Source organism: Medicago sativa, chromosome 2, assembly GCF_051527215.1.
Source record: "Medicago sativa cultivar Bolivia chromosome 2, Bolivia_mono, whole genome shotgun sequence".
NCBI lineage: Eukaryota > Viridiplantae > Streptophyta > Magnoliopsida > Fabales > Fabaceae > Medicago > Medicago sativa.
The window spans coordinates 73,449,170-73,463,881 of record NC_140750.1 but is presented as its reverse complement, the minus strand read 5'-3'; the positions used below and the strand labels follow the sequence as shown (position 1 = coordinate 73,463,881).

At 35.7% G+C, this 14,712-nt stretch overlaps 2 protein-coding genes across 4 annotated transcripts; one reads left to right on the top strand and one right to left on the bottom strand.

Moving 5' to 3' along the window:
* The first annotated feature begins 1,795 nt into the window (after window positions 1-1,795).
* On the top strand, window positions 1,796-4,315 carry LOC146950560 (uncharacterized). 3 transcript variants are annotated; one of them, XM_085746493.1, is made up of 7 exons: window positions 1,796-1,831; window positions 2,007-2,212; window positions 2,323-2,505; window positions 2,592-2,723; window positions 2,845-3,051; window positions 3,128-3,299; window positions 4,118-4,315. In XM_085746493.1, the coding sequence occupies exons 2-6, from the start codon at window positions 2,021-2,023 to the stop codon at window positions 3,296-3,298; spliced, it is 885 nt and encodes a 294-aa protein (XP_085602619.1). In that variant the 5' UTR covers window positions 1,796-1,831; window positions 2,007-2,020; the 3' UTR covers window position 3,299; window positions 4,118-4,315. The 3 variants fall into 3 exon arrangements, with proteins under 3 accessions (XP_085602619.1, XP_085602618.1, XP_085602620.1); XM_085746492.1 differs by lacking the exon at window positions 4,118-4,315 and adding an exon at window positions 3,560-3,880; XM_085746494.1 differs by lacking the exons at window positions 1,796-1,831; window positions 4,118-4,315 and adding an exon at window positions 3,560-3,880 and having other exon boundaries at window positions 1,997-2,212.
* A 2,318-nt stretch (window positions 4,316-6,633) lies between these two features.
* On the bottom strand, window positions 6,634-13,822 carry LOC146950559 (uncharacterized). Its single transcript, XM_085748649.1, has 5 exons — window positions 12,778-13,822; window positions 11,730-12,658; window positions 11,210-11,415; window positions 11,000-11,093; window positions 6,634-6,642 (listed from the first exon to the last, which is right to left on the bottom strand). Exons 1-5 carry the CDS (start codon window positions 13,820-13,822, stop codon window positions 6,634-6,636), a joined length of 2,283 nt encoding a protein of 760 aa, XP_085604775.1.
* Window positions 13,823-14,712: the final 890 nt, after the last annotated feature.

Here is a 14,712-nt window from a genome sequence, read left to right as displayed (position 1 = left end):
CTCAAACCTGTTAAGTGTAAGATGAAGGATAATTCTAATGTAAAAATTGTAGCATTTAAACATAATCAATTACAGGGAATTAGAGCATTAGATATCAAGTCGAAATGTTGCTTTTTCCAGGGGGACCTGGCTCCCTAGTTGTTTCTTTCATCGATGGTTAGCCAAAAATCAAGGGATCCATTATCTAAAATGTGATGCTAACAACATTAATATGAATTACATTGTATTGATGGAAGCTGAAATTAACTCTGGTCAGCTGAATTTCCTCAATTGTAATTCCCTTGCTTCATACGATTAACGTTGAGGTGGAACTTTGTCCCCCAGCTGTAGGTTCCCTAGGTACTTTTTCCTCTAGTTGTAGCTTCCCTAACTACTCTAGTCGTGCGTTAGCTATGGTTGTTTTGGGTTTTTTGAACTACACTAATAAATGCATAAATAAAAGCAGAAGATAAAGGGATAAATTGCGAAAATAAGCTTTTTTGATGGATTGGATGTGATAATTACAATGCATAAACATAGTATTTATAGTGTAACTAGTGGCTTTCAGCCTAATGACGTAGCCTACATTGTGTAACCCATGATCAGCTAATTTCCGTGAGTGCTCGTGATAACACCAACATTAGCGGGATCATAGCGCCCCGCTTTCGGCTTCAATCTCATCTCCACGGCACGATCCGTTAATAGAATCCTTTTTCGCGCAACTCTACTACTGATCACATCGTGTCCCTCATTGCATGGAGTGGTTGTGGACGTTAAAGGTAGCAATTGTGGGTAACACGTCATTATACAGTCCCACTATGTCTTTTTATACACTCCAAAAGCTAAAGAAAATGGACCTTATGATTGTCATGTGTGCCTAGTGCATGACTCAACGGCCAATACAACTCTTATTGTACTGGCTTGTGCACCTAGCACACCAGGCTCATACGCTTAGCATAACCCAAAAAGCCAAAACATATTGAAACTTCAAAAGAGGTGTGTCTGGCACACCAGTCCCTACGCCTAGCACATGAGACAGAATGCAAAACAAAATTTCAGGTTCCAACAAGAGATTTCAAGGCATATCAAAACAATTCTTCACATTGCATTTAAATTGACGATGATGTCAATTTAACCACCAAACATTTTGCAACTTGCCCTTACTTCCAACTACTCTTATAGTCTAAAAAGATGTCACCTTTGCCTCTTCAATCATCGGAACTTCGGGACGATCGAAAAATTCTACCTGTGACTGGCACACGAACTAATACATCTCTATAACGTACCTATATTTTAACATGTTGGCGTACAATTTGTAAAGAAACTTTTTTTTTAAAAGGAAATTTGTAAAGTAACTTACAGAAAAGTATTATGGGTATTTTCAAATATAACATAAATCACTTATGGTCAAGTTGACCTTGGTAAGTCTTCTATCATGGGATCATTTGTTAACTTCATTGTATATAGAAGGATTAATTCATTATTCTAGTCAAACGTAACTACTTTTATTATTTATTATTTTTACTCTACCTTGTCTAAAAGTGTCCTTTATGGGAAAGAGAAGCACTAAATGTGCATTGCATCATCTAAACAAAGATCAACAATATGTAGGTTGCAAAATTCATAAAGTCAAAAGCTAGGCTGTTTAAATTTTCAATTCCTATAGCTGTACGTGTCCTATAAATTATTTGAAAAAGTATAAGAAATAAAATAAATTTCAGATGTTGACTTTCTTGGCGTAGGGTGCAAGAATTTAACCACATAATATCTAATTACTAATTGGCCCCTTAAATAGTCCTCAAAATCAGTAATCCATTGCATATCCTAACAAGTAAATTCTCAATCACCAAAGGTAAGCATCTTTTCTTTCAGTTATGTTGTTTTTCAATAATATAAGTTGATTTGATCTCCTACTTTAATTTGACTCTTATATTTAGGACAGACAAATATTAAAAAGGTGATTTGTACACTGTTTATTATGATTGATCATTTTACTTATTAATCATGATTTTTTATGTCAAAATTAGGAAACTTTAACATCATGGAGGATAAGAAAACAAAGGCTATCGATGACAATTTAGGGCATGTTTCCAAATTTGTTCATCCATTCTACTTAGTCAAGCTTTCTCCAATAGATCCAGAATCAATATCAAAAATCAAAAGGGAAGAGAAAGTGATTAAGAAAATGAATCAAGACATTTGTGAAATCACAGAAATGATCACAAAGAAAGTGGTATATAATAATAGAGATTTGTATTTCTAATTCCATCCATGCACGATAAATTTAAATATGGAAGGAAACGACTTTGACATTAACAAAAAAGTTATTTTATTTTGTAACAGTCAAAAAGAGATTATCTAGATTCTGTCTTGTATCGGTTTATATTTACACAACATTATCCAAGACACCGTATGGAGAATAGAGAGAAGATACTAAGAGGTTTATATATGGCACTTGATGAATTGAATTTCAGGAGTATGAAAGAAGCAAATGGAGGATGCTTGGGGGATAAGCTTGATAAAAATGTAAGAAAAATAAAGCTATTTAATATTTTTATTAAGATGAAATTAATATATTTTTTGTTGTTTTGGTTTTAAAATTATTTGTGTAGTCTTTGAATTATTTGAAGCTACATGGGAGCAAAAGTTTGGCTGAGGAGAAACAAATTCTGAGAGATATAAAGATTGAACAGAAAGAGAAAGATGTTTCTTCATTCCAATCACTAGAAGTGCTTAAGGAGACGGTAATTTAATAAATTCATTTTTTCTTTTCATTACAAAGGATATAATTTATTAAAATGATCGCTATATTTTTTTTCATTTAATATAATTTCTGAATATGTATGAAATGATCAAATATAACAGGTTTTATGTAACGGATGGAGTATGCTCAATTATCGGAAAGTTAAAAACTTGGAGCAGATTAAACGGAAGAATGATTTGAATAATCTTGTGAAAGAAATTGAACAATTCCAAGTCAAACATAAGGAAAGATCTTCTTGTAATGATTTTGAGAAGGGATATATTTCCAACTATGAATCCTTGAAGAAAACTATAAAAGATCATATTAAGGTAATTTATAATTGGCTTATTCATGTCTTGAAGTTGTTATGATTGAGTATGACAGATATTTTATATTTTGTGGTAGTTTCTATGTGAATGGAAAGAATCTGAGACAAGAATTAGATATGGTGTAAGAGAAAAGGAAGACATAAATGCAGAATTATATTCTTTGAGTGCAAAATTGATAGAGAAGTATAAGAATAAGGATGAAGCATATCAAAGGATTTTCAAATTGAAAAAAATAGTATCATGGTGAGGTAAGATGTTAAAAACTACAACCTATGCATTTTAATATATTCCCATGTAATATTTTCTATTTCCATATGTAAATCACATGATTTATCCTTTTTATATGTACATATAGTCCATAGCTCTCAATCTATATTAATTTATGAAAACCAATTATACGATCAAAGACTATAGGTAGAGAATTAGAATTACCCAAGTTTGCTTCATTTCTTACTTGATACTCCATCATTATCAGATTCTCAACTCTATGTTAACTTTTCAACTGCAGATTTTCAACTATTACCAGTATTGTTTATGTATGAAATGGAGATAACAGCCAAGGGAATATTACGACAACAAATTTCTTTTATGTTTCCTTGCCTTTATCTTCTGTATATCTCATAGTAATAATTATTTTAATTTAAGTGGATTGATTCCTTATAACCATTTCAGTGTAAATTGCACTCTTTGTACTATTTCATTGAATAAATAAACAGAAGAAAATTTCCACAATTGCGCTGCTATCAATTTTCGGTTAATATACTAACAACATTTTCATACATGACATGAGATCTTATTTTATATATCAATCCCATTTAAAGACAACATATGACTTTCTTTGTCTTTAACCCCCAAACCTGTTAAGTGTAACATGAAGGATCAATTTAAAGTTACTACTAATCTACTCAATCTGTAATTCTTTCACAATTTGTAATTTTGCTGCACCCACGGTTGTAAGGATTAGCCTTTCCAGGAGCTCCACAACCATAATAAGAATCTCCAATATGTGTACATGGAATATTATCTGCTTTAAGAGCATCATAACTTTTGTACCTTTTGCCTTCAGCTAGGTTTCTTCTATGCATTTCTTCATGGAAGCATTGTCCCATCACGCCGTCACATATATATCTCCGATGCATCGATATTTTTAAGTATACCATGAGGAAAACTTGAAAATTGATTGTATGATTCTGATGATATAGATTTCATTGGAAATGTTATGATGAAGGCAAAGAAAATTATGAAAAGGAGATTACCCATGTAACAAGGTTTGAGTTGAGATGAAAGGAGGTGTGATTAATTTGATGAAGTATATGTCAGTTATTATTTGATATGATTTATACCTTGTTTTAAGGTTGGTGTAACATGCTTATTGCTCCCTTTTTCTCTAATTTTCTTAATTAATTGATGTATATCATATGGTTCTTAATTAATTGGTGTATATCATATGATCTCACAGTCAAATGCTTATATTAGAAATGGTGGTTAGGCCTAACACAACCCCACAAAACCGGCTTGTGAGGTGATGATTGCCCCCACTTATAAACAAATTGTCAGGTCAACTCCTAACCAATGTGGGACTCTTAACACACCCCCTCACGCTCAGGATTACACATCTGAAGCGTGAACATAAATGACGGGTGGCCCGATAACGGAAACCTGATAACAGGTGGCCCAAAGAATCGTGAAGAGTGGCCCGATAACGGAAACCTGATAACAGGTGGCCCAAAGAATCGTGAAGAGGCTCTGATACCATATTAGAAATCAGGGCCGGCCCATAGCCCGTCAAGGCTGGGCTATGCCACCGGGCCTCAATTTTTTTGGGGCCCAAAACACATAGTTTTCAGACTCGGCTCGGTCATCGACTCGGCGAAGGTATTGGGTCACTGGGTCAATGGTCGAACCACTGGGTCGTTGGTCGAACCGCATGACTGAATCGGAACCACTCGGATGACTCGGTTAGATAACTCGGTCCTTAGATTAAATTTATATAGTTATTTAACCGGATTAACTTGGATTGAATCGGTGACTCGATCACTTTAAAAACTAAAATAATGACCCCTGTAAAATAAGATAAAAACTATCCAACAATAATAATTTCATAAGCTAATTGCTCAAATTCAAAACATAGTCATAACTCAAAATACATCTTGGTAGTAAAAATCCAAATAGATCCCAAAAAAGTATGATTCCAATTCCAACATAAATTCAAATAAGAGATTGCCCCAGTTGTAAAAATCCAAAAAGATCCAAAGAAAGTATAATTCCAACACAAGTATTATCATCAATAACATTTAATTCCAAGAAGTCAAGATTGATTGAGCAAAACGACGTCGTTTCAGACTTCAGTTAAGCAAAAAAAAAAAAAGCAAAAAAAAAAAAAAAGCAAAAAACCGGTCTGACCCATGACTCGGCCGAGTCACCGGTTTTTACCGGTTTTGACCGGTTTTGATCGGGTTTGACCGAGTTAACTGCATGGCCGATCCAAATGTTGGCTCGAACCGGCTTACCCACCGGTTCACGGTCCGACCGGCCGGTCCAAGCCGAGTCTGAAAACTATGCCAAAACATATTTTTTTTTATGTAAGGCACTTAATTAATATTAATATATAGTTAATGCAAAATATTTCAATCAAGTTGCAGAGCTGCAATGGTGCGTTGACTTATGTTTTAGTGTGTGGTAGTGGGTTCAACACCCACTATGTGATTTTTTTTTTAATATTTTTTTTTTAGTGTCTTATTTAGTTTTTTGGGGCCCAAAATTTAATTTTTTTTGTCGTTTCTTAAAAACTAAAACAGGGCCAACAAATTTGTTAAGACGGCCCTGTTAGAAATGGTGGTTGGGCCTAACACAACCCCACAAAACCGGCTTGTGAGGTGAGGATTGCCCCCACTTATAAACAAATTGTCAGGCCAACTCCTAACCGATGTGGGACTCTTAACAGCTTAAGCTGGGATGAGATCCAAACTAACAAATAAATAGGGATTCTGTTTCATACTGAGTTACATAAAAACTCGATTGGAAGGATGAGTCATAAGTAGTGACTTTTTAAAAAAAAATTGTTTCCGAGGGAGAGTAATGAAATATTTAGGGGTACCCAATTTGACGGTCAAACCGGGAAAACCGGCCGTATCGACCCAATTTGATGGTTTGGGTTGGATAAATAGATACTGGTGTTTATGAAGCACGGACACTGAATATGACACAGACACTGACACGCCTACACAAATTCAGTGTAAACATACGTGTTGGTGTCGTGTCGATGTCGGACATCGATGTGTGTTCGACACCAGGACACACCTAATATGAGAAGTGTATGTGGTTAATAATAGTGGTTTATAAAATTATAAAACGATAAAAACTTGGAGGAAATTACTCTTTAAGCTTCTGAAATTGTTGTCACACACCTAAAATTACCTTCAATACCCCCAACAAAATTATTGTTTGCTTATTACCATTTAGTTCATTAGCAAACTCCGTTTAACCGTTGTTTAGGGTATTAAGTTAATTTTGAGGTACGAAAGAGCAATTTTTTTAAGTTTAAAGAGCAATTTCCAAATTTGGGTCCCCCACCCACATGAGTCAGGCAACCTGCCAAAAAAAATAAAAGTCAATAAATTTACCAAGCTCATTTCAATTTTTTTGGTCATGCTAACCGGTGTCTTCGGGACACATGTTGAGGATACCAAAAAATGAAGTTATTATTAAAAAAAGAATTTATTTTTTATTTTTTTATGGATTAATTACACAATTTTCAATGCCATAACTACTGTATAAATTCATTTTTTTAGTATCCTTAACCAGTGTTCCGAGAACAACGGTTGACATTTCCTTTTTTTTATACCAAAGCTCAAACAATTTTGTAATTGAATTTAGGCTCTTGATGAGCTTTGACTTGTAATGATTAATTTAGGCTCTTGAACCATGTTATTTTGTGAGTCAAAACCTTAGTTAATTTAGGGTCTTTTACTTTGGTTATTTTGTATATGATGTTCGCAAGCATTTTATGCAATTTCAGATCTAGTACTTAGGTTATTTTGATGTTTTCAAACTTAGTTGCAAATATTTGAAGATGAATTTTTATGATTTTGGTACTCTTATCTATTGTATGTTTGTAAATTTGATGCTAAAATAATAATGAAAATATGTTACTCGATGTGGTAAAAAACAAGGTCGGTCATCTTTTAAAGAATGTAATGGCCGGTTCTTTACAAAATTACAACTATATCTTTAAAATAAAATAAAAAGAGAATGTGGGTAAACTTGTACCACACCCTCCAACAAAAAGAAATACATGTATCCAACCGAACCCGAAAATTGACGGCTTGACCTAACCCAATTTTATACGGGCAATTTTTAAATGAATCCTGCTCTTTACACAACACATTTTACTCGCGTCCAACTGAAATACCGAAAATACCCCTGCGTTAGTTAAGTAACGCAAGTGTTAAAATCTGCGCAACTTAAGTCACGCGGCATGAATTAAGTCACGCTGCGTGACTTAAATCACGCTCGTTTTTTCACTACCATTTTCCTTCTTCTTCTTCCTCTTTCTTCCCTTGCGTTTGATTTTGTTTTCATTGCTTTCTAGAAAATCTTCGATTACCTTCCACACCTTCGATCACCTTCCACACCTTCTTTGCTAATATCGATGAATGATTGGTAATGAAACTAAATAATTTGAAGAATTTTATTATTTGAATTTTATTATTTGACGGTAATGAAACTAAATAATTCATTACCTTCCACACCTTCTTTGCTAGTTTTGATGAATGATTGGTACTAATTCATTCATGTTCTAATCGTTTTTTATAACAAGATTTTCATGTTCTAATCGTACTCCATAAGCCGCCGAATCGTAAAGAAAGAAGAAGAGAAAAAAATGGTAGTGAAAAACCAGCGTGAGTTAAGTCACGCAGAAATACAACGTGCGTGAGTTAAGTCACGCAGTGTGAGTTAACTCACGCAGGGGTATTTTTGGTATTTCAGTTGGGCGCAAGCAAAATGTGTTGGATAAAGAGCAGGATTCTTTTTAAATGAGAATCAAATCGGGGGTTCTCAACATGCTCTGGTTTTGGCCAAAATTGGCCCAACCTAGCCCAATGCTACAACAGTTGTAAGTTTAGGAAAATTGCTCTTCTCCTAACATAAAATGTTCACTTCCAACCAAACTGCCCAAAATATCCCCGCGTGAGTTAACTCACCCTAGCGTTACTTAAGTCACGCTCGTTACCTGACTTAAGTCCGCGTGAGTTAACTCGTGTTGAGTTCTGTTACAAAAACATAACAGCTTCCTAGGAATTTCCAAAACTTCATTTGCGGTTTTGATCAAGAAAGTTTCGATTTTCTCCCACCTTAAGTTGTTCAACGTCAATTACAATCACAAAATCAAGTAAGTGCTTATTATCCTATTGCATTGACTTTTTTGATTGAATTGTTAGATTTTTTGGATAAATTGTCACATATTTAGGTTTTGTTGATTTTCGTTTTTTGATTTTATGATATTAGATGTTTATGATTTGATTGAATTGTTAGATGTTGATTAGAGTAGAATTGATTGAATTGTGGTAGAAATTGTTAGAAATTGAAAGGAACTATGGTAGAAATTTTAGGATTAGAGTAGGTTTTGATCTGATGTTTGCATTCTGTAGATATGTCTCATAAACAGATTGATGCTGCTCAATTAAAAAAAGAGGGTGAGAAGAAGAAAGCAAAAATCACTATGACATGGCACGGTATCGAATGTGAAGGAAACCGGACAAAAAAGCAAGGTGAATGTGCCCGTGTACAATTTCAACAATATGAGATGGAGCGGAAGAACATGTTATTTTGGTCCGCAGCCAAAAGCAGGTGCCCCAGGAACTGTCGCAGACAACCCAATTGACTTAAGTGATGAGGGAGATGATTGAATGTAATGGCTTGTAATGTCTTGATTTGTTGGATTTTTTTTTTTATGTTTTTTGATATGCTGCGCATTTTGGTATTGAATAAATTTGAATAAAGTTGTGTTTTGAATAAATTCAAATAAAGTTGCGTTTTGAATAAATTTGAATAAAGTTACGTATTGAATAATTTCGAATAAAGTTATGCATTGAATAAAGTTGCACAAGTACACGAAATCAATTTAAAAAATACACAATTTTATTTAGTTTTAATTTCATCTACGTTACATTACATTCTCCCTAAATATATGTGGTATCATCATGATGTTGGAATTAAATTAAATTGTTGAAAGTTTGCCGAAAATGTCTGCATTGAAGTGTCTCTTTACTTGGCGTACAAATTTGAAGCATCCTTTGAAAACTCAAAAGAATGAAGAGAACACAACACATATATTCTAGCAAATCAACTTTATAGGTTATCACATCGAATCCCTTCATATAGGATGAGTGGGGACATAAAGGAATGCATTCCAATACATTCTTTTGAACTTAATCCTACTGCACTGACAAGTTTCAATTGACAGAGGAGCATGATCAAGCACAAAACAACATCTTAGAGGTGAATTCTCTTCGTCCCACTCATCCTATACAAAGGAATTCGATGTGAAAACATATATAGCTGATTCGCTAAAATACATGTTGTGTTCTCTTCATTCTTTGACTTTTCAAAGGATCTTGCAAATCTCTACACTAAGTATAAGACACTTCAACACCAACATCTTCCGCAAACGAACAAGAATTAAACTTAAATTCCAACAAAATAAAGACACTACATAATAATGATGCTACCTAAATATAATCTTCTAGTTCTGGCAGAATCAAACTCTTGAGAATATCTTCAGGCGATCTCAGCAACGTAACATACATATCGATCCACGGGAACATGTTGTGCTGCGAAAAAATCGAGAACATGCTCCTCACGTCGTCGTCGTTCGTTAATTCTAGCCGACTGAATGATATTCTCCCCTCGTCCAACGTTGGACGTTCATACCAAACGTATTTCACCCTCCTTGTGTCTCCGGGGTTGAATCCTTGGTTGATTTCATTCAGTTGATCCTTCAGACCTTTTAGCGTGATATTAATGTACCGAACCTTGAACAACTGAGGATTTCCACCGTTGAAGTGTACTTGAGTGCTGAATAAATCGGCCATTGTTTCAGATCTACACCGTAAAAAAATTAAACAATCAATGAAAAACTCATTCAAACATTTCATCAAACACTTGGAGTGCAAATTATACATAAACCCTAAAACTCAATACTACAACCTAAACATGCAAAGATCTAAACAATTAAGCAATATAAATTATTTACATGTAAACATTGTATCATTTCTTGTCAAAAAAAATCAAAATTTAAACAAACCCTAAAACTAAAAAAAAAAAAAAATCTAATTTAAGAGGAAAAATCTAACATGTAAACATAAAAGGTTAATGGTGTTTGATTATGAAAAATTGCTTGTTATTGGAGTGTTGTTGGATTTGGTTGATTTGAGAGAGATTTTGGAGATTTTAGATGTGAAAGAGGAAATAAGGAAATGAGTTTATGTATGATCTTTAAAAGAACATGCAGTGTGACTTAACTCACACTAGGGCATTTTCGAAAGTGTAGTTGGAAATGAGCGAAATGTGACGGGAAGAGCAATTTTCTAAGTTTAGTCCTCATTTCAAAATATTTAATTTCATATTTTGAACATTTAGTTTGATGAGGTTGTATATATATTGTTTCATCTCAATCTCTTGTATCATGTTTTTGTACAACCTCTTGTATACTATTTTGACTAATGTATGCATAGTTAGGGCATGTTTTTTTTTTTTGAAATGGCAAAATCTATTAACCAACAAGCCCGTGCAAGACGCACTAATAAGCTCGGGTGGACAAAAAAAACAAAGAAGGGGAAATCGGTTGCCATATAAACGTGGCTCGATCAAAAACCCCTTTAAAAAACCACCCAACAATACAAAAGTAATGACGCAGGTGTATACGAGTGACAGACCACACGCATACCCTTGCGCCAACACCGAAACCGTATGGACAGAACTGAAACCCACCAAAAAAAAACCCCAAAGGCAGCCAAGCTGTTGCTGCATACGGCAACCAACTACAGCCCAGCATAGCAGAAAAAACTAGGCACCAAAACTGCCGCACAACAGGCACCAAAACTGCCGCACAAACACACAAACAACACTGATGGAGATGGAGCTTCAGCCTTAGCACCTGAGAACTGCTAGAACAGCCAGCAGCCACACACCAGACAAATGTCGCAAGACAGCAAATACCACACCAACAAGACAGCAAAACAAGAGCAGAACAGACGGCCGAATCAGACAAATGCCACGCCACACCAGCTGCACCATACCAGCAAGCGAACTCAGCCCTGAAAAGAAAACAGCATGGGCAAAAAGTGCTACCTCCTCCCAACTCTACCAAGACACAAAATAGGATTCCAACACCACTCATAGAATAGGTAAACCGGTAATTGCGTCCTACTCAACACCCACCTCCACGACAACACTTTAACCTCCTCCACTATCTCACCCACCACACAAGTTTTCCCATTAAAGATTATATCGTTCCTCGCTTTCCACAAAACCCATATTGTTGTAAGCCAAATAAGCCAACGGCCCATTTTAATCCTTTTGTTTCTTTCCCAACCTCCCCAACACTCCCAATGGACAAAAAGGTTAGGAGGGGTAAGAAAAAAGCAATCTAGCCACGCCATAAGCTTCAACCATACCGAATTTGCCAAATCACAATGAAGAAAAAGATGAAGCGAAGTTTCCTCCATAGAACTACACATGGCACACAAGATGGATCCTTCCGGTGGTAAAACATTCCGCAATGCAAGGTTCACCTTAGAAGGTATTCTATTAAGTAAAACCTTCCACACAAAAGCCACCACCTTCGAGGGAGCCGGAATATTCCAAAGGCGTTTAAAGACCCTTTTTTCTTCCTCTCGCCACCTATCATCTCTCAACACAAGCCCTTCCAACCTATTATAAGCCGACTTGACCGTAAAAGCTCCCGTATCTTCCAAACTCCACCTCCAAGCGTCCTCCTCACTCGACCACACCACCCCTTCTAAGTCCTCTTTGAGACTTAAAAGGAGCTCCTCCTCCCACCTAAAAAGGTGTCTTCTCCAAAAAAATCTCCATTCCGAACGTAAGTCCGAAACTTCCCTCATTTCCCCTACCAATGCCTCCTTTTGGTTGGAAACCGAATAATGCCTAGGATACTTTAAACGAAAGCATTTATCTCCTCTCCATCTATCATTCCAAAAACTTGATGCTAAACCATTACCCACTTTACGCACAACCACCGAGTTAAACCAATCTTGTCCACCATAGTCTCCAAGATTGACCACATCCTTCCACCAAAGAGAAGCATGCCGCGGCCACACTATATTATCACCCTCCAATAATCTCAACACACCTTCCCCATACTTCTTAGTTAACACACATTTCCACAAAGCCTTTTCCCCATCAAGCAACCTCCAACGCCATTTGGACAACAAGCTCATATTCATAATCCGGATATCCTTCACCCCCACTCCCCCATTCTCCTTTTGTTGACAAACCGACTTCCAACTAACCCAATTTATCTTCTTACCTCCTCCAACCCCTCCCCAAAGAAATTCTCTTTGGATTCTAACAACCCTCCTCCACACTTGCATCGGCATTTTAAAAAAGATAAGTAGAAAATAGGCATAGAATTAAGTACCGAATTAAGTAGCACAATTCTACCTCCAAAGCTTATATAACGATTACTCCACTTATTCAACCTACCTCCTAAGGTCTCCACCAACGGTTCCCAAGTCGACATACTCCTCGGATTAGCTCCCACCGGAAGACCCAAATACTTAAAAGGTATACACCCCGCACTACAATTCAAAAAATTACACGCCATGTCCATAAAGTCATCACTAACATTAACCCCTATCAAGGAGCTTTTAGAGAAGTTAATTTTCAACCCCGATGCCATCTCAAAACCTCGAAGAACGGACTTCATGGTCCAAAGATTTTGAACCGAAGCCTTTCCAATACAAAGAGTATCATCGGCGTATTGTAAATGGGACACCACCAAATCACTACCTCCAAAATCAAAGTCTTCAAACAAGTTTTCGGCCACCGCATTCCTCATCAACCCACTAAAACCTTCCGCTACCAACAAAAACAAGAACGGGGCTAATGGGTCCCCTTGCTTAAGACCTCTATGAATACTAATCTCCTCCGTCGGACTACCATTCACAAGAACGGACATACTCCCACCAAACACACACGCCTTAATCCAATCCACCCATTTCTCACACATCCCCACTCTATGCATCATATACTCCAAAAAACCCCAATCCACCGAATCATAAGCCTTTTCAAAATCCACCTTGAAAATTAGACATTCCTTCTTTGCTCTCTTGGCATAATCTACCAATTCATTCACCACCAACACCCCATCCACTAAATTTCTCCCTTTGAGGAACGCCGATTGGGTTGTGGAAATAATAGAGTTCATAACTCCCGCCAATCTCTTAGCCAACATTTTCACTAAAAGTTTGTAAAGACAACCTAGCAATGATATTGGCCTATACTCCTTTAACTCCAACGGGGATGAAACCTTAGGAATTAAAGTAACAAAGTAAGCTAACATACCCTTTGGCAACACCTCATTAGCATGAAATTGATCGAACATGATACGCACCTCATCTCTAATCAAGTACCAAAACTTCTTAACAAAGGCAAAATTAAAACCATCCGGCCCCGGGCTCTTAGCCCCGTCACTATCTCTCACCACCGCTTCTATTTCCAACATCGAGAAAGAGGCGATTAAAGACATTTTATCTCCCTCGGATAATCTCTCAAAATTCACCCCATCCAATTTCGGACGCTCCCACCGATCATTTGCCACAATATTCTTGAAATATTCCACCACTTTCCGCCTAACATCAAAGGGCGCAACCACCCACCCATCATTCTCCCTTAACGCCTTAATCGAGTTCCTACTCTTTCTCGCCTTAACACAACTATGGAAGTACTTTGTATTTGCATCTCCTTCTTTTAGCCACCTCGATCTAGCTCTTTGAACAATTGACGCATCTTTTAGCCTTTAACATACCCTTTGACATAGTTAGGGCATGTTTGATTTAGTTTTTAAAAACTGTTTTTTAGTTTTTAAAAATTAAAAACTTGAAAACTTGTTTGGATGGATGATTTTGTAAAACTATTTTTAAAAACTATTTTCCATTTTGCAGTTTTTAAAAGTAAAAAACCAAAACAGCAAATATGGGTTTTGTTTTTCAATTTCCAAAACTCCAAAATCTGAAAACACGGAGAATGTGTTATTTTATCATTAATGGCAAAATTGTAATATAAATCAACTTTAACTTTTCTAAAAAAGACACAGGATTGACAAACAAGTATTTTAGTTTTTCATCTTTAAAACCATTTTAAAATCTAAGATTGCCAAACAGATTTTTTTCATTCTTTTTTCTTGAAAACAGTTTTTAAAAATTGATTTGCAAAAGAGTATTTAAAAACTAAAAAGCAAAACTAAATAAAACAGGCCCTTAGTAATCTCGACTTAATTTTTTTTTGAAGGAATCTCGACTTAATTTAACACCTACTTTTAATACTCTCAACAATTAGGAATTTAACTCATTCGTTTTCATTTTAGATCATCTAATATATTTTTTTTGCACAAACCACATTATCAAATTACATGGTTAA